This window comes from Coregonus clupeaformis, chromosome 21 (genome assembly GCF_020615455.1).
Source record: "Coregonus clupeaformis isolate EN_2021a chromosome 21, ASM2061545v1, whole genome shotgun sequence".
Lineage (NCBI taxonomy): Eukaryota > Metazoa > Chordata > Actinopteri > Salmoniformes > Salmonidae > Coregonus > Coregonus clupeaformis.
The window spans coordinates 1,130,349-1,150,864 of NC_059212.1; the positions used below are offsets into that span (position 1 = coordinate 1,130,349).

The window sequence follows — 20,516 nt, forward strand, 5'->3', positions numbered from 1 at the left end:
AGCCACAGCTGCAACATGCACTCAATGGGGGGGTCATTGACACCACAGCAACAATCCTCTCTACACGTTTTTGAAATTTCCACTTTAGAAATACAACCCAATAGATGTCTTGTCTTACTTCTCATGTGATTGGCTTAAGACGTATACAGATGCAGATGCATACAGCAAACATACCAACCTCCACCAAAGCAGCAAACTGCGGTCTATAAACCTAAATTACAATGCAAGGTGTTCCTACTGAATATCTTCGATGGTCTGGAGGGGGCGAGGGGAAGCTCATATCACAAGGCAGGCAAATTCCCATTGATCTGGCTAAATCAAGAAAGACAGAAAGGAGCCAAGAACTATCAAAACTCCAGGAATTGGGAGCCTATGGATCCTGTAGACTGCTGGGTTCTGACCTACATAACACAGGCAAAAAAACATTTGAGGACTAGGAACTTAATCCCTCTCTCTTTCTTTCTCCTGTTCCCTCTCTTTCTCTCTCTCCCTTCTCCATTTCTCTTTCTGTCTTTCTCTCCGTGTGGGTCTCACCCGTGGGTCCCCACAGTGTGAGTACGCCAAGTCAGCACTAACAAGATTAATTACATAGTGACGGTAATTAAGTGACTTATTGGGGACTTTGCTGCTAGTGTACTGTGTGTGTGTGGAGCCCTTTGCGGCTCAAGTGAGCTGAGGCTGCCGAAAGCTAGATGATTGGCGCCGTGCATCCTGGCGTATTTTGGGAGGCACACTGTTATTGTAATTCTTCTGTAAAGTCATTTTGGCAACGTTTGGGGGCTTGTCGCTGTATGCCCTGGGAGAAGGGATCCTTTTTTTCTGTAATTTCTCTATTTTCTACAGCTTGTCTGAGAAGGACTGATATACCACTTGCGCCTCGCTGCCGTTCAGCAGACACTAATACTCCAGGGTAGAGGGAGAATGTATTAAGCTTATTTCACTCAGTTAAGGTAATGGAGAAAATTAACATAAGGATAACTGAATTTTGCCCCGGAGTAATTGAATGCTTATTGGATTTCAATTTGAATGAAGTGAGTGTCTTAGTGCCAGAAAGGCCACACACACACACACACACACACACACTCCCTCTTTGACACACACCTTACACAATCCCCTTTTCAATATGCTTTCAACAAAAGGACTAAACACTTTGCTGTAACCAAGGTTATTATAGTAAACTGAAACTAAAAACGAATCATGAAAGAACAATTTAGTACACTGAAATAAAATAATTAACAATCCTGTTTGAAAAACTAAAACTATACTGAAACTATTATCTTTGACTCCAAAAATAAATAAAAATAAATAAAAACCATCATGAATTATGTTCAGTTTTAGTTTTTGGGGGGACAAATATCTAATGGGGTTTAGTGGGATTTTCAAGTTTCTGAATCTAGTGGGTACATTGAGCTTGGGCGCGTTCAAGCGGATCACTTTTGTCAAGTTGGTGACCGCCTTTCAAAGTGTGTTGCATCATGGGGATAAAAATTGTCCGAATTGCACCTCATGTCGACTGCATGAACAAAACTCATGTGATCAAAGGTCATGAAGTTTTGACTCAATGTCCATCGAGAGAGGAGCAGATTTTTTGTATATGATAGTAAAACATTCTTATGATGACTATAACATTTGTTGCCACCTTCAATTCTTGCAAATCTTCTCATAAAAAGTATATTTCAGCACTCTGTCTGCTGAGGCAAATGTGCAGAACTGCTAAACTAGGAACCAATCAGAACTCCCGTACATACCCCTCATGATGAAGGCAGCCAATGGCCTGCTTCTATCTAAGATGTAAACACAGCCTCACGTGAAAACTCGAGCTGTTATCTCTGTGTTGTGAAGACTGAAATAAGATAAATATCTGTTTTTGAGTGCACTTGAAAAATGCAGGATGCAATGTGAATTGTCTTCATTGTATGCAGAGGTAACTCTGTTGACCACTTAACCAATGTATTGAAAGCTAGCCAATGTTACAGTTTGTCTATCCTAGCCAGCTACTGTAAATGTAAATTAGCCTGCTAAGGAAGCTAGTGTTTCATTAACTCTCTCTCTGTCAGTGAACTAAATTGTTTTATCATGTTTTGGTAATACAGTGCCTTCACACCCATTGACTTTTTCCACATTTTGTTGTGTTACAGCCTGAATTTAAAATTGATTAAATTTAGATTTTTTGTCGCTGGCCTACACACAATACCCCATAATCTCAAAGTGTAATTATGTTTATAAAAATGTTTACAAATGAATAAAAAATGGAAGCGGAAATCGCTTGAGTCAATAAGTATTCAACCCCTTTGTTATGGCAAGCCTAAATAAATTCAGGAGTAAAAATGTGCTTAACAACTCACATGATAAGTTGCATGAACTCACTTTGTGTGCAATAATAGTTTATAACTACCTCATCTCTGTACCCCACACATACAATTATATGTAAGGTCCATCAGTCGAGCAGTGAATTTCAAGCACAGATTCAACCACAAAGACCAGGGAGGCACTAAAGTAATACTGCAAAAAATGTGGCAAAGCAATTCACTTTTTGTCCTGAATACAAAGTGTTATGTTTGGGGCAAATCCAATTCAACACATTAAGGAGTACCACTCTCCATATTTTCAAGCATAGTGGTGGCTGCATCATGTTATGGGTATGCTTGTAATCATTAAGAACTGGGTAGTTTTTCAGGATAAAAAAGAAACCGCAAACTCCTAGAGGAAAACCTGGTTCAGTCTGCTTTCCACCAGACACTGGGAGATGAATTCACCTTTCAGCAGGACAATAAGCTAAAACACAAGGCCAAATCTAACTTTGAAAAGAATAATGGGCAAATGTTGCAATCCAGGAGTGGAAAACTCATAGAAAGAGTCACAGCTGTAATTGCTATCCACACAGATTGGTGAAGTAATTTAATGAGCTAAATGTAAAAAACAGGTAAAAAAAGGAACAGAAAGGCAAGATATAAACTGGTACTTTTCTTTGGTTCGAACTGGTTCCAAACTTTATTTTGCTTGTCGGAACAGTGGAATGAAACAAAAAAATGGTGGTTCTGTTCAGAACGAAACGATTGGGTTCCAACCCCTTTTACTATGACTGAGTGAGGCATGTTTTCCATAATGTACGTTTCATGCATATACATTAGAACAAAGAACAACATCACATTTAGTGTTTCAACATTTATTGAGTATGGAGACAAATAGCAAAGGTGCCTCAGGCAGTATTTGAAGTATCTAAATATAGTGTAACCTACCAATCAATGTAGAGAGAGAGAAGTGCCGTGGGGGGCACAATCTTACAATGTTGCAGTGCAGAAATGAGAGCTTTACCATCTATGACAAAATGCTGAGCCTCTGATGGAGACAGTAGAACTGTCATCAGTATCCCCCTTCACTCTAGGAGCATTCATGTGCCAAGGCCCTATAGGTGTATCGAAAGGATCCCACCCTGGTCACCGTGGCTTGACGACTCATTGCGAGCTCACAGAAGAGGGCTCCGGGAAGCCGAGCGGAAATGTTGGAAAACTAGACAGCCTGCGGACCTGTCATCTTTTTACTCTTCCTCTATTTCTGCTGCTAAAACCACTTTCTACCACTCTAACCCTAGGAAGCTCTTTGCCACCTTCTCCTCCCTGCTGAATCCCCCTCCTCATCCCTCTCTGTGGATGACTTCGTCAACCATTTTGAAAAGAAGGTTGAAGACATCCGATCCTCATTTATTAAGTCAAATGACACCGCTGGTCCTGCTCACACTGCCCTACCCTATGCTTTGACTTCTTTCTCCCCTCTCTCTCCAGATGAAATCTTACGACTTGTGATGGCCGGCCGCCCAACAACCTGCCGCTTGAACCTATCGCCTCCTCTCTTCTCCGGACCATCTCCGGAGACATTCTCCCTTACCTCACCTCGCTCATCAACTCATTCTTGTCCGCTGGCTATGTCCCTTCCGTCTTCAAGAGAGCGAGAGTTGCACCCCTCCTCAAAAAACCTACACTCGATCCCTCCGATGTCAACAAATACAGACCAGTATCCCTTCTTTCTTTTCTCTCCAAAACTCTTGAGCGTGCCGTCTCTAGCCAACTCTCCTGCTATCTCTCTCAGAATGACCTTCTTGATCCAAACCAGTCAGGTTTCAAGACTGGTCATTCAACTGAGACTGCTCTTCTCTGTGTCACGGAGGCACTCCGCACTGCTAAAGCTAACTCTCTCTCCTCTGCTCTTATCCTTCTAGACCTATCCGCTGCCATTGATACTGTGAACCATCAGATCCTCCTCTCCACCCTCTCCGAGTTGGGCATCTCCGGCGCTGCTCACTCTTGGATTGCGTCCTACCTGACAGGTAGCTCCTACCAGGTGGCGTGGCGAGAATCTGTCTCCGCACCACGTGCTCTCACCACTGGTGTCCTCCAGGGCTCAGTTCTAGGCCCTCTCCTATTCTCTCTATACACCAAGTCACTTGGCTCTGTCATATCCTCACATGGTCTCTCCTATCATTGCTACGCAGACAACACACAATTAATCTTCTGATAACCAGGTGGCGAATCACATCTCTGCATGTCTGGCAGACATATCAGTGTGGATGTCGGATCACCACCTCAAGCTGAACCTCGGCAAGACGGAGCTGCTATTCCTCCCGGGGAAGGACTGCCCGCTCCATGATCTCGCCATCACGGTTGACAACTCCATTGTGTCCTCCTCCCAGAGTGCAAAGAACCTTGGCGTGACCCTGGAAAATACCCTGTCGTTCTCCGCTAACATCAAAGTGGTGACCCGATCCTGCAGGTTCATGCTCTACAACATTCGCAGAGTACGTCCCTACCTTACACAGAAAGCGGCACAGGTCCTAATCCAGGCACTTGTCATCTCCCGTCTGGATTACTGCAACTCGCTGTTGGCTGGGCTCCCTGCCTGTGCCATTAAACCCCTTCAACTTATCCAGAACGCTGCAGCCCGTCTGGTGTTCAACCTTCCCAAGTTCTCTCATGTCACCCCGCTCCTCCGCACACTCCACTGGCTTCCAGTTGAGGCTCGCATCTACTACAAGACCATGGTGCTTGCCTACGGAGCTGTGAGGGGAACGGCACCTCCTTACCTTCAGGCTCTGATCAGACCCTACACCCAAACGAGGGCACTACGTTCATCCACCTCTGGCCTGCTAGCTCCCCTACCTCTACGGAAGCACAATTCCATCTCAGCCCAGTCAAAGCTATTCGCTGCTCTGGCACCCCAATGGTGGAACAAGCTCCCCCACGACGCCAGGACAGCGGAGTCACTGACCACCTTCCGGAGACACTTGAAACCCTACCTCTTTAAGGAATACCTGGAATAGTATAAAGTAATCCTTCTTCCCCCACCCCACATAAAAAAAGGTGGTTGTAGCTATCATAAGTTGAATGCACCAATTTGTAAGTCGCTCTGGATAAGAGCGTCTGCTAAATGATGTAAATGTAAATGTAGCCAACCGATGTAGAGAGAAGTGCCTTAGCCGAATGCCATCTTAAGATCGTGTAGTCCCAAAGACGAGAACTCTACCATCTACGGCAAAAGTATGGGCTCCTGACGGGGTAAATATAATTTTCATCACTGCATGTTACAATAGTAAAACAACGTCAAACTGATTGAATTTAGTCTTCGAGATGCTCTAACAAGCATGTGCATCTGTAGTTGGTGCTCCTCAACTCTAAAATGCACTAGAATGTTTGGACTGTGTAAGACAAAACCCACAAAGAAAATAGGCAAATGCATATGGGGTCTCAATGTCTAATAGTAACGGCAGGGCTAGTTCAAACTGCAGTAGGACGGTTCTCCTCACAGGTGAGGGAATCAGCTGACCCATGCTTGGTGAATAGAACTTGGTTGATCTCTGGGAGCAGGACACAGGAGAGGAGAGGAAAGCTAAATCGATCATGGTTAGACAAAAGTGAGGGACAAGAATTAATCAAAGAAATCATCACAGCAAAGGATTGTAGTTTATGAGCTAGAAATTTCAACAACTAGGATAAGGATAGAGGCAGGGTGCTCTAGGCCTATTGACAGGGATAATGTGGCATTTCTTATTTGTTAGCATGAATTAAATTAGTGAGTCCAGCCATAAGGAATGTAGTAGCTTTACAATACTTGTCCTATAGATTTTTGTAGTCTTAAATTATTGCCTGGAATAATGATAGCTAAAACTCCCTGTCCCGGAATAACATGCTGTATGGTGTCCACCCACCAACAATTTGTTTGTATATTTAAAAAACAAACATATTTAGCATTCATTTAGCAGTAGCTCTTATCCAGAGTGACTTACAGGAGCAATTAGGGTTAAGTGCCTTGCTCAAGGGCACATCGACAGATTTCTCTGAACACATTTTGTTGTAGTCGTCTTCAAAGTTATTTTCAAGGGTCGCAAAAAGCAAAATTAGCATAACATAAGCTGAATTAAATGTAAAAGGCTTTGAAAATAAAAAGCTTGATATTAGCTCAGTGCTCCGTTGACATTTCACAGAGATACGCTTGTTTTTGTGAGAAATCTTCAAAAAATAACAGGAATTTCGAATTAATATGAAAAGTGTATACTAAAATATATAAAAAAATACTACATGACATGTCTCAAAATCGATATCCATCTTACCTCTATATTTTTTTATGAGAACAGTCTTCACAGCAAAATGCTATCTGGCTGGGGGATACTCCTTTCTCATATATCAAGTCTCACCTTTTGACCCATTCCACACATCTGCTGTTTGTTATGTAGAATAGGAGGGGGTCTCGTGCTATAAAATATCTTTGTATTCTTTGTATGTGAGAGTTCTCAGCCCAACACTCAAGAGTGTTGGGTGGACAAGCCTCATTATTGCAATAATGAATCTATATTAAATAAAGATGATTGTTTGACGAAATGACAAAGTCTCTCTCACCCCCACAGCATCAGTGTGTCTAGCCACCTGTCACCAAAACCTCTCTTTTTACTGTCTTCTTTGTTGATCCATTCTAGAGTGTGGATCACTCTCCACTGTTGGTCAGCCTTTCCAGGATCTCCTTTGAATAGAGGGAAGAAGAAGAGAGCATCTAGATGTGGCTTGATGCTACTGAGCACAATGCTCGGGGAGAGAGACTTGAGTACCTCCAGTTGTTTGATGTTATCTGGAAGTCTCTTCTCTCCCTTGTCAGAACTACCATTTTCATGTCCTGTGCTATTGGTGGGTATATTCATCTGTCTTCAGAGTGGGCTAGGGGGAACTGAACCCCGAAGTCCACAACCTCGAGTGGCAGGAGATGCTAATCTGTCAAGTCGAATTCCATGACTTCGCTCCAGGTGTGGAATTCTTCATCTTTCCCTCGATCCTGACTAGTCTCCCAGTCACTGCCGCTGAAAAACATCCCCACAGCATGATGCTGCCACCACCATGCTTCACCGTACAGATGATGCCAGGTTTCCTCCAGATGTGACGCTTGGCATTCAGGCCAAAGAGTTCAGTCTTGGTTTCATCAGATCAGATAATCTTGTTTCTCATGGTCTGAGAGTCTTTAGGTGCCTTTTGGAAAACTCCAAGCAGGCTGTCATTGTGCCTTTTACTGAGGAGTGGCATTCCATCAGGCCACTACCATAAAGGCCTGATTGGTGGAGTGCTGCAGATATTGTTGTCCTTCTGGAAGTTTCTCCCATCTCCACAGAGGAACTCTGGAGCTCTGTCAGATTGACCATCGGGTTCTTGGTCACCTCCCTGACCAAGGCCCTTCTCCCCCGATTGCTCAGTTTGGCCGGGCGGCCAGCTCTAGGAAGAGTCTTGGTGGTTCCAAACTTCTTCCATTTGAGAATGATGGAGGCCACTGTGTTCTTGGGGACCTTCAATGCTGCAGACATTTTTTGGTACCCTTCCCCAGATCTGTGCCTCGACACAATCCTGTCTCGGACCTCTACGGACATTTCCTTCGACCTCATTGCTTGGGTTTTGCTCTGACATGCACTGTCAACTGTGGGACCTTATATAGACAGGTGCGTGCCTTTCCAAATCATGTCCAATCAATAGAATTTACCACAGGTGGACTCCAATCAAGTTGTAGAAACATCTTAAGGATGTATGGAAAAAGGATGCACCTGAGCTCAATTTCGAGTCTCATAGCAAACAGTCTGAATAATTTTTTTATTTAATCCATTTTAGAATAAGGCTGTAACGTAACAAAATGTGGAAAAAGTCAAGGGGTCTGAATACTTTCTGAATGCACTGTAACTGCATTTATGAGCGCTGTGCATTTTGTTCTGTGGATATTGATTCCTTTTTTTGCAATGTCTTCAACAACACATCCCAGGTGATCTTCAGTTGCAAAGTTGGTTATTCCCTCTTGCAAATGTAGTGCCTGTGTCAAACAATGCTCTTGCATTAGAAAATGGAGCAGCATTTCTCTTGTGCTTCTCCGTTTGTGCATGAGAAATAAGATGGATGTGGTGGGCTCACATTTCTGATTTGCAATACCTAGAGTAAGCTATTCTGTCATCTCCTGGGATGGTCTGAATCCATTCCATTATACCCCATTCTCCTTCAGTCTTTGCATTATTTTCGCCCATATTTTGCCCATTTACCTGGCATTCTGACAGTAGAATCGTGTCTAGCCAGTAAGCTAGTGTATCAAATCAGTTCCTCTGTCCTCACCTCTGAATGTAAACAATATCTGTTGATGACTTTCCAAATGCTATATAATCCATCATTGATGATATATGATTGATAAAGTTTGGTTACATTTAATTTGCTCTCTTGAACCTTCCCTTAGAAATGACTTTGATAGCAACAGTGAACCTATTAAATTGAGATTTCTCAACAATAATTCTCACGATAGCACATTGGTTATAGTCAGTGAGAAATATCAAGGCTAAGCAGGGCTGGGCTTGGTTAAAACCCTTGATCGGAGACCGAAGGAGTCACCAACCTTTTCTGAGTCAAGATCACTTTCTGAGTCAAAATGCAAGCAGAGCTCTACCGTTCAGACTTCCCGGTGCTAGGGCTGCTGAATCAAGTGCACCTACCGCGAACAGTGCGAAACGAATAAAACAAATTGGAACGCAGGGCTTTACCGTTGTTTTTTTACAGAAATGTTTGGTGACCGACTAGGAATGCCTTGGAGATCGACCAGTCGATCGTGATCGACCGGTTGGTGACCAATGCTGTAGATAGTTAAACTCTCCAGTAGGAGGTGCTGCCCTGCCTATTGTTTTTGTCTTATAGTGGATATTACGTTGAAGATCTGACATTGTTTCAACATATTTTATTCAAGGTTTGTCTATGTCGAAAAATTGGTTACCATGATGACATAATCCTGTTGTTGAAATGTAACCCTCAAAACTACGTTGATTACTTTTATTTAAAAATCCTATGTATTTTCCAGATAGATTCCATGTCACAATACATTGACAAATTACATTGAAACAACGTTGATTTAACCATTTTGTAGCCAGTCGGTTTGATTTCACACAGTGTATCTGCACATGTGCACGGGAGCGCTTCATACTGCTACAACGTGGTAGCTATGGGACCAAAACAGCTAAGAAGTTTAGAGTCTAGAGTCGCGCTTCAATGCTCCTGGTTGTTGCGGAAATTGAACCACTACTACTGTTTACTTCGTACATCTACATCACCTCACTGAGTCTACCTTTAAACCTGACATATGACCTGACCCATCACCTTATGCATTTCTTCCCCACAGTGGCAAGAAGAGACATCCCAAAAGCCTCCCAGGCATAGGTTACTTTCTGTCCCTAACACTAAAACCAAAACTGAAACTAAATAATAGAACATCGAAATACACATCTGCAGGGCAGAATTAGGCCAATATCCACTAATAATAAAAACTCAAAAAATAGCAATTAAGTTTTGGAAACATCTCAAATACAGTGACCCCCTCTCATATCATTCCCAAGCCCTGAAAGAAAGAAAGAAAGAAAGAAAGAAAGAAAGAAAGAAAGAAAGAAAGAAAGAAAGAAAGAAAGAAAGAAAGAAAGAAAGAAAGAAAGAAAGAAAGAAAGAAAGAAAGAAAGAAAGAAAGAAAGAAAGAAAGAAAGAAAGAAAGAAAGAAAGAAAGAAAGAAAGAAAGAAAGAAAGAAAGAAAGAAAGAAAGAAAGAAAGAAAGAAAGAAAGAAAGGAAGAAAGAAAGAAAGAAAGAAAGAAAGAAAGAAAGAAAGAAAGAAAGAAAGAAAGAAAGAAAGAAAGAAAGAAAGAAAGAAAGAAAGAAAAAGAAAGAAAGAGAAAGAAAGAAAGAAAGAAAGAAAGAAAGAAAGAAAGAAAGAAAGAAAGAAAGAAAGAAAGAAAGAAAGAAAGAAAGAAAGAAAGAAAGAAAGAAAGAAAGAAAGAAAGAAAGAAAGAAAGAAAGAAAGAAAGAAAGAAAGAAAGAAAGAAAGAAAGAAAGAAAGAAAGAAAAAAAGAAAAAAAGAAAGGAAAAAAGAAAGGAAAAAAGAAAGGAAAAAAGAAAGGAAAAAAAGAAAAAGAAAGACATACACACAGAGATTTTTGTTTCTGAAAACAGCAAAGCTGTGCATTAAAGGGGAAGTTCACCCCAAAACTCTTCTGGGCCCTTTATAACACTTGCCTTGCTGTTTGTCAGTACCCCCAGACAGTTTCTAGGTCCATTGGTTGAGTCTTTAGATTTCTGTATTTTTATATCAAAATGCTGAATTTCTGAAATGACCTAAAATGCATAAAAAATGATGTGTATTTCATGTTACATAAACTACGATTGATGTCTTGGCATTGAATTGCCAAATAAAGAGACGAGAGAGGACGCAAGGAGTATGCAATTGAGATCTTCCCACAGAATCCTACGCACCCGTGCCAGATTAATCGAATCCCCTCATCATTGAATAGAACGGGTGTTCCCATTCAAGACAATGATGGCATAATGGGTGGTCTGCCGGCCATTGCAAGTGTACCCATAGGAGCAATGCAGGAAGTAAAAGCTGGGAGTGTACCCATCAATCTGTGATTTGTTTAATTAACTCAACTGACATTACTAAAAAGACATTCCATTGCATGAGCCACATCTGTAGCATCATTTGAATGAACATTCCACATTACCATGGAAATGATTGCGTCACGCACGGCAAGCAGTACCGATGCGCCAAGTCTGGAACCAACAGGACCCTGAACAGCTTCTACCCCAAAGCCATAAGACTGCTAAATAGTTAACAAAATAGCTACCCGGACTATCTACACTGACCCTTTTTACACCAACTGTTTCTGACTCATCACATACGCTGCTGCTACTGTTTATTATCTATCACTTTATTCCTAGTTATATGTACATATCTACCTCAAATACCTCGTACCCCTGCACATCGACTCTGTACTGGTACACCGTGTATATAGCCAAGTTATCGTTACTCATTGTGTATTTATTATTACGTGTTTTACTTTCCTATTATTTCTCTATTTTCTCTCTCTCTGCATTGTTGGGAAAAGCCTGTAAGTAAGCATTTCACTGTTAGTCCACACCTGTTGTTCATGAAGCATGTGACAAATCAAATTTTATGACAACACCAGGCAGCCATTGCAAGTGTACCCATGAGTTCATCAAAAAGAAAGGAGGACCGAGGCACACTTCATATACAGTGGGGAAAAAAAGTATTTAGTCAGCCACCAATTGTGCAAGTTCTCCCACTTAAAAAGATGAGAGAGGCCTGTAATTTTCATCATAGGTACACGTCAACTATGACAGACAAAATGAGAATTGTTTTTCCAGAAAATCACATTGTAGGATTTTTAATGAATTTATTGGCATATGATGGTGGAAAATAAGTATTTGGTCAATAACAAAAGTTTCTCAATACTTTTGTTATATACCCTTTGTTGGCAATGACACAGGTCAAACGTTTTCTGTAAGTCTTCACAAGGTTTTCACACACTGTTGCTGGTATTTTGGCCCATTCCTCCATGCAGATCTCCTCTAGAGCAGTGATGTTTTGGGGCTGTCGCTGGGCAACACAGACTTTCAACTCCCCTCCAAAGATTTTCTATGGGGTTGAGATCTGGAGACTGGCTAGGCCACTCCAGGACCTTGAAATGCTTCTTACGAAGCCACTCCTTCGTTGCCCGGGCGGTGTGTTTGGGATCATTGTCATGCTGAAAGACCCAGCCACATTTCATCTTCAATGCCCTTGCTGATGGAAGGAGGGTTTCACTCAAAATCTCACGATACATGGCCCCATTCATTCTTTCCTTTACACGGATCAGTCGTCCTGGTCCCTTTGCAGAAAAACAGCCCCAAAGCATGATGTTTCCAACCCCATGCTTCACAGTAGGTATGGTGTTCTTTGGATGCAACTCAGCATTCTTTGTCCTCCAAACATGACAAAGTTGAGTTTTTACCAAAACGTTTATTTTGGTTTCATCTGACCATATGACATTCTCCCAATACTCTTCTGGATCATCCAAATGCACTTCAGACGGGCCTGGACATGTACTGGCTTAAGCAGGGGGACACGTCTGGCACTGCAGGATTTGAGTCCCTGGCGGCGTAGTGTGTTACTGATGGTAGGCTTTGTTACTTTGGTCCCAGCTCTCTGCAGGTCATTCACTAGGTCCCCCCGTGTGGTTCTGGGATTTTTGCTCACCGTTCTTGTGATCATTTTGACCCCACGGGGTGAGATCTTGCGTGGAGCCCCAGATCGAGGGAGATTATCAGTGGTCTTGTATGTCTTCCATTTCCTAATAATTGCTCCCACAGTTGATTTCTTCAAACCAAGCTGCTTACCTATTGCAGATTCAGTCTTCCCAGCCTGGTGCAGGTCTACAATTTTGTTTTTGGTGTCCTTTGACAGCTCTTTGGTCTTGGCCATTGTGGAGGTTGGAGTGTGACTGTTTGAGGTTGTGGACAGGTGTCTTTTATACTGATAACAAGTTCAAACAGGTGCCATTAATACAGGTAACGAGTGGAGGACAGAGGAGCCTCTTAAAGAAGAAGTTACAGGTCTGTGAGAGCCAGAAATCTTGCTTGTTTGTAGGTGACCAAATACTTATTTTCCACCATAATTTGCAAATAAATTCATTAAAAATCCTACAATGGGATTTTCTGGATTTTTTTCTTCTCAATTTGTCTGTCATAGTTGACGTGTACCTATGATGAAAATTACAGGCCTCTCTCATCTTTTTAAGTGGGAGAACTTGCACAATTGGTGGCTGACTAAATACTTTTTTTCCCCACTGTAATTAATTAAAATGCCTTTATTGGAATGGCATGTTCAACGGAAACAAAGTTTGAAAAAAAACCTCTGACGCGTTTCGGCTGCATGGCCTTCGTCAGGGAGTACAAAAATACGATAATACAATGTCCTCTTTTGAACAGATTTTTCCAATCAACCCTGATTAGAAGAGGGAGTGGTTACAGAATTCATTGGACAACACCTAGTAAGCATGAGTTGACCAGTCAAATTGCCAGGGTTAGAGGATCCAAGCCTGTTTTATTCATTCTGATTTAAATGCCTATGAGTTTACCAGAATGAATACACCCCTGAGGTAGAGAATGGTGCTGTTCCAGGTGGTCTGCATAGCAGTCACACGGCACGCAGCCACCAATGATTGCATGACATGTTACTGATGGCGTTCCATAACATCACACTGCCATCATTAGGCTAAAGTTAGTCGCAAAGTTCGGCTGAAAAGTTTTGCCACCAGCTCCTCCTTGGTTGGTTTTTCAACCGAGGCGATGTTGGGAGGTAGGTCTGGTGTGTCAACTTTGAAGTCTGGGTCTTTTGTATATGATCTGTTTATCTTTCCGCCGCTTGACAGCCTGCTGGATCAATCATTTTTCTAAAGTTGCATTTTTTCTGTTCAGACACTTCTCTACCCAGTCCTTGGTGTTATGTTATCCTGTCCTACTGCCTATCCTGGTGGCAACTTTCTGAGCTAAACTGACCAAGACTCACCTCCAACAACACATTATACCTCACATAATTTTGCCCAAAAACAATGACCATTTCTCTCAACCAGTGGCAAATTGACTTTTTAGGTGAGCGCTGATGCTGCCATGTGATAAGCAGTGCCCACTTTGTCAAAGGCAGGGGTGCAAAATATTTTGCTTGTCCATTCCCAGCACGCCTCTCCAGGGTGCTGTTGGAGAGATGCATCGCTGCGGCGCTCCACCAACGTTCCGTAAAAAAATTATCTATAATAAATCATGTAGCAGATATAGGATATGGCAGAAATATGGCCTTTTCTGTAGCCTACAGGCTGGAGATAAAATGTATGACAATGTAATGAGACGGACACTTTTTACATCATGCAGGTTTCTCCGATCAAATACCCTAACCTAAATGGCACCCAATCAAATAAAAAATGTGCCATCATGTTAACGAACAACATATCCTAAAAACAGGACAGGTCACAGTAAAATGGACAATACGGAATGGACAATCACAACTGTTGTCCAGGAGTTTCATCCCATTGTCACGATCAGCGGTTTCAAGTTTGTAGCCGTACATTCTTGACAAGCTGATCATAGCGAACATTTTTATACTTCTGCATTTCCCGCTCTATAAACACATTGCAAATAGGCTCACGATAACTCCTGATAAAGTTGGGTAGCTGATATTAAGAGCTTAAATAACCAAATTAATTAGTCACAGGAATCCGGACTACAAAAAGCCAATGCAACGGCCTGTTTAACAAAATGTTGGGCCTACCACATGGATAGGCATCAGTGGAGGCTCCTCAGAGGAGGAAGGGGAGGACCATCCTCTTCAGTGAATTTCAGAAAATAAATGGGGGGGGAGAGAGAGAGACAGAGGATACAATGAACATCCCTGTCATTTAGCTCCAGACTTTTAAAAGGGCAACCATTTCCAGTTGAAGAGCTCTGCCTGTTTCATCTTATTAGAAGCATAAATACCTTAACGCTGTCTGAAGAGGTAAAAAGCATACCCCATGACAAGACCTCTATCACATCTAAGTGATAATTGTATTTGTCAGCATGTATTGCCCCCCCAGGTTATAACTGATAGAAAAGGGGTCTGGAGGTCACTGGCTCCTAGGAGGGAATGGGCCTTGGCAGTGATTGCTTTCCAATGTACAAGGCCTCATTTTATTACCAAAGAGGACAGGCGCGTTCAATTAGTCAAAGGGGACCATCGAATCAGGATGCTGTAGAGACCCAAATTCCCAGATCATGCAGAGGAAAGGATTAAGGAAGGTCATGAAGGGCGAGTATAGAGAGAATGCTAAAGAAGAGATAGACATCTGTGAATTTGAAGCATTGCGGACACATTTGACAGCCGTGCAGGCATCAAAGGAGTGAGGGGACAGATGCTATCGCCGTGAGACTGACACGATCAAACAGACACACACAGTCAAGAGCCCCCAAGTGTAAAAATATACAATTGTGTAGTAGATGGACCGAATTGACAGCAGCCACTTTTGTAAAAGATTAAGATAGATGTGATAATGAATTAGAGTGTGACTATATCAATAATGATACCCGTGATACAAACAGGTTTCCGTATGCATAGGCTGAACACAAACAGGCAGAAATACACCCACATAGAAATACAGAAACTAAACTCAATGAAGCACACCCACACAATCACTCATGTAACACCTATACAGTCAGACAGACACACACACACTGGACTCACCAAGACTTGCCATATCTCAAACACCCCCACCACACACACCCCAAATACCAAAAAGCTGGACTCACCCAGAAGAGGAGGTTGAAGAAGACCATGCCGTAGCGCAGGCCCCTCATGCAGCCCTCAGCCATCCTGCAGCGCCGCAGCTCTAGGAGGAAGATGAAGGAGAGGTCCAGGTAAAACACCACATACTTCTTCCCCTGCGAGGTGGTGTAGCGGCCTTTAGCTGCCTGCGGTCCAGGCGCCGTGTGGAAGCCGAACGCGAAGGGCGGCCGTTTATACTCGTACTCGCCACTGTAGCTGTGGAAGCCCGAGGTGAAGGGCGGCGTCTCGGGCTTGCTGTCCAGTGAGGGACTGCGCCGGTACGGCGTCTCTTCCGTGCTCGAGCGCCTCATGGACCAACCGGAGGTGAGACACTAGCAACAGCCTAAGTTTTATTCCAATCCCCTCTTTCAAGAGCTTCAAGACGTCTTTGAGAGCCCACACAAAAGTCACTTAAGACCTGAACAGAAACACAAAGTCCAAATAACGTGTCCTCAGTGGACAAATGTGCATAGTTGTGGTGCCTGTAACGTGGAATAGCAACTGTTCCCAATAGTTTCTAAGCTAACCAGCCTACAGTGTTTTCACCACAGAAACTGAAGTGGGATCAGGCATGTAGTCCAACTGATAGACCAGCTAAGATTAAAACACATCACCTCAAATTTGTCTGTGGACGACGTCTTGTCATCATCTGTGGTTATCCAGAGTGCCTTCATTCCTAATCCTACATCTGTATATTCCCGTTTTAACGTTACTTAATCCTATAACACCTGTATATTCCAGTTTCCCTTTGCTTAAGCCTACAACACTTGTTCGTTATATGTTCCTTTCCTGAATCCCACAACTACACCTGTCTATCACTTGAAAAAATAAGCACATAATCGCGGGAGCGCTTGGCACTTCCCAAACTGCTCTAATCTGGTCGGTCGGCTGAGTGATATGTCACACCTGCTGCCATTAGAAATTCCAGAGCAGGTGCGCTCTGGCAGAGAAAACAACAACAGTGTTTTAGCAAATCAGTCTCTCTTACACAAGAACCACTTCTCCATTAAGAGCGCACGCTAGGACTACATTCAGTTGGAATTGATTCTGAATGTTCACCAATGCCCATTGTCTTGGCTCCCCTTTCGCTCACATGCAGAAAAGTTAAAAGGAGAGAAGATGTGCAGACGAAGAGACAACACTGAGCTGAATGTGTGGGGATGAGTGAAAGGAAAAGATGTGTGAGAAAAGGATAGGTAACTGAAATGAGGAGAGCATTCTTTGGTTTCCTTTAGGTGAGCACTCTACCACTTTCCTTTCCTGGTTTTCCTGTTCGTCCTGGTTCGTCCTTTCTTTCTCCTCCTCTCTAACTCCCCCTCTCTGCTTTTCCTCTGTTTCCCTTCCCACAGCTGCTGTTTCGCAGGTCTACCTGCTACTTGCCTCACTCCCACTCTCCTTCTACACCTCAGTCTCCCTCCCTTTCTGTCTATCAGTTCTGATGTAGACACATTTCCTTAATTTCCACAGTCCAGCCAGTAGAGCATTGCATTCAGGCAAGGTTCCCTCTCCTCCTCTTCTCTCCCTCCCTTCTGTGCGCCTCTTTTTTTATTTCTCCTCTTCCTCTCTAGGTGGGTAACGAAAGTAAAGTATCCGACAGGGTCATGGCCAGAAGAAGAAGAAGAGGGAGAGAGAGACACCTTCCTTGGAGGGAAAAAAAAAGACTGCAGTGTTTTAGCAACCGTCCAGTCTGACTGCCTAGATATCCCTCTCGCTCTCCCGCCCACCCTCCCTCTCTCTCTTTCTCTCGCTTACTGTCTCTCGTTCACTCACACTATTTCAGCACTCCCCCCTACTCCTTGATAACAGTCCCCAAATCCTGACAGTGAGATGGGTTGGAGCAGTCATTCACAGCCTCTAGCCACACCCTACTACAGAGCTGAGCCAATCCGCTTCCTGTATCCCATCCTCCCTCGCACACACTGTTCCTCCCTCTCCCTCGCTCTCTCTCTCTCTCTCTCTCTCTCTCTCTGACACACACAAACACGTGAGCATCAACCCCACACAAGAGGACCTGCTCCTTGGTTAACATACCAGCAAGATGCTAGTGCTCTCTCTCTCTTTCTCTCTCCCTCTCTCTCCATGCGCTCTCTCCATCTCTTGCCACATTCTAAGGTCGTTCTCTCACTCAAACCTGTGCTCTATACATGCTTGACTACAGTCATGTTTTCTACAACTATCCCCCCGACAGAAACAAACATACCCACACAGTGCAGCTAGAATCCCATGCTGCAAGCAACTCTCCCTAGATATGCATATGCATGAATATAGAGGGAAACGCACTGCCTCCCACTGCTGCACCTAACAGACGATCAGACAAAACAACAACACGCTCCACAACTCTGTGACCATCTGGGTCAAAACAATTAATTGTGATGAGAAAGCCAAAATGTCATTTGTTTTTAATAACAAAAAGGTCATTTATGATTGAACTTGTATTTTTCTTGCCAAGATGCCAGTAGCAGAATATTGAACTTTAAGCTTGTTCTTAGATGCATCCACATATTAGACTGCAAGGCAGCGAGTTACCCATAAGCCTATAATTGTTTATTGCTTGCTATTGATGTTTGGTAATTGTCTGGATCATCTAAAAACAGTGTTTGTGTTGATATAAAGCTAAATTCTATACTGTATAATATACCTATTCAAAATCCTTTTCCATAACCCTCACATATTGCTGAACATACAAAATAAGGAAGGTATGAACGTCCTGTAATGTAACACAGTTCCCTGTAGATATGTGTATCAGTCCATCGGGTTTCCAGCATCATCTCTCTTCTACAGGCTTAGAGAACCATGCCTGGTAGCCCCATCTTCAAGATAAAACCATGCAATAATAAACTACATTAAAATAGCAGTGGAGGCTGGTCCAGGTGGGAACATATTCAGACAACAATATGGATCATTTCATGTAAATACTATTACACATACAGACACATTAATGTCCTACCTCCCATAAAGATAAATAATTCACGGTCTCTATAACCTTGTTATTGTTCTTGTAGGCTTGCTTTTATTTCAGACCCACAGAGAATGAATGAGTACCAGCCTATTATACATGTGGCTTAGTCGGTCAGTTGGCACGTTTTACAGTTTACAGAGAAACCCTGCGGTGACAGAGACAAATCCTTCAGCTCAGCAGGTGGTGAAATGCACTATACGTCAGAAGCCACCTTCAATAAACAGACAAAATTACCAGGAAATACAATAGTGTTAAAGTAGGGGAGAAGACTGTGGGGCTACATTCTAATGTAGTCATCATAGGCTAACAGACCCCCTACGTCCTAGACAAGGACCATTCATAGAGGAGTAGTCTATACCACTGGGACGTGACATGAATATTCTGTGAAGTGAACTAATGATAATGGTTGTGGAGTGACATCAATACTTTCATGCTGAGGCCAAGTCAATGGCATGCTAGATCAATGTCAATGATCATCAACGCTTCAATATTGAGAGCAGGACTGTCTCAATAGGATGTAGATCAGTGGTTCCCAAACTGCGGGTCGGGTACCCAGTAGTGGATCATGACTGGAGTACAGGTTGGATAACAAAAGATAAATATATGACTATGTAGTTAATTCCTTCATATTGGACAAAAGATGTCCTTAAATGTCAACATTTTCAAGCAAAGATTCATTTATTTTAATACATTTTATATTTCTCTTTTATATTTCCTTTGCCTGGTTTTTTCAGCTGCACAAACAAATATGGTGAGTCCCATGTAGTGGGAGATCCAAGGGTTTTCCTTTGGAAGGAGGCAGGGGCAAATTTGGACTATCCACACAGCGGGTTTCAGAACAATTACCTGATACCAAACACTGTGCAAACCCAGAGTGCCCCTCTGAAGAGCAACGGTAGATTACCTCTCCTAGTGTGAAACGACAGAGGAAATTAAACTTTAATCATTTATCAAATTCACACTGCAGGAAAACCCTGCACTGCCCTAAATGGATTTTACAAACGTGGATCCAGCACCCAAGTAAAAAATAAAATAAAATTGTAAGTGAGCACATTGTCTATTGTCTCACCTTAATTACAGCTATAGTGATACAAACATCAAAACAGAACATCGGTCTCGGCCCTAAATAAACTAAAGTGATTTGTGAGAGGGCACATGCCGTCCATCCATTACACTTCTCAGCCCGGGGACAGTGTCAAGAGATACCAGCCTGATGCTGATCTCGTCACACATTCTAACAGCCCCTGTGAAAACCTGTTCCAAATCAAATCAAATTGTATTTCTTACCACGAAATGCTTACTTACAAGCCCTTAACCAACAATGCAGTTTTTAAGAAAAATAAGAGTTAAGGAAAATATTTACTCAATAAACTAAAGTAAAAAATGAAAGAGCAACAATAAAATAACAATAACGAGGCTATATACTTGGGCTCCCGAGTGGCGCAGTGGTCTAAGGCACTGCATCTCAGTGCTTGAGGTGTCACTACAGACCCCCAGTTCGATTCCAGGCTGTATCACAACCAGCCGTGATTGGGAGTCCCATAGAGCGTCGTCCGGGTTTGGCCGGTGTAGGCTGTCATTGTAAATAAGAATTTGTTCTTAACTGACTTGCCTGGTAAAATCAAAATAAATATACAGGGTGTTGATGTGAGCCATGACCAGCCTCTCAAAGCACTTCATGGCTATAGACATGAGTGCTATGGGTCATTTAAGCAGGTTACCTTGGTGTTTATGGGCACAGGGACTATGGTGGTCTACTTGAAACGTAGGTATTACAGACTCCGCCAGGGACAGGTTGAAAATATCAGTGAAGACACTTGCCAGTTGGTCAGCGCATGCTCAGAGTACACGTCCTGGTAGTCCGTCTGGCCCTGTGGCCTTATGAATGTTGAC

At 42.7% G+C, this 20,516-nt stretch overlaps 1 protein-coding gene across 2 annotated transcripts in view; it reads right to left on the reverse strand.

The window, feature by feature from the left end:
- LOC121534763 (tetraspanin-4) overlaps positions 1–20,516 on the reverse strand; it is a 77,986-nt gene that overhangs the window by 42,848 nt on the left and 14,622 nt on the right. Inside the window, exon 2 of one of the 2 annotated variants that reach the window (XM_045206159.1) lies at positions 15,649–16,082. In XM_045206159.1, the coding sequence (XP_045062094.1) occupies positions 15,649–15,975 (327 nt within the window). In that variant the 5' untranslated portion in view covers positions 15,976–16,082. The remainder of the gene's footprint in view (positions 1–15,648; positions 16,083–20,516) is intronic. The other variant, XM_045206160.1, reaches the window with a different exon arrangement.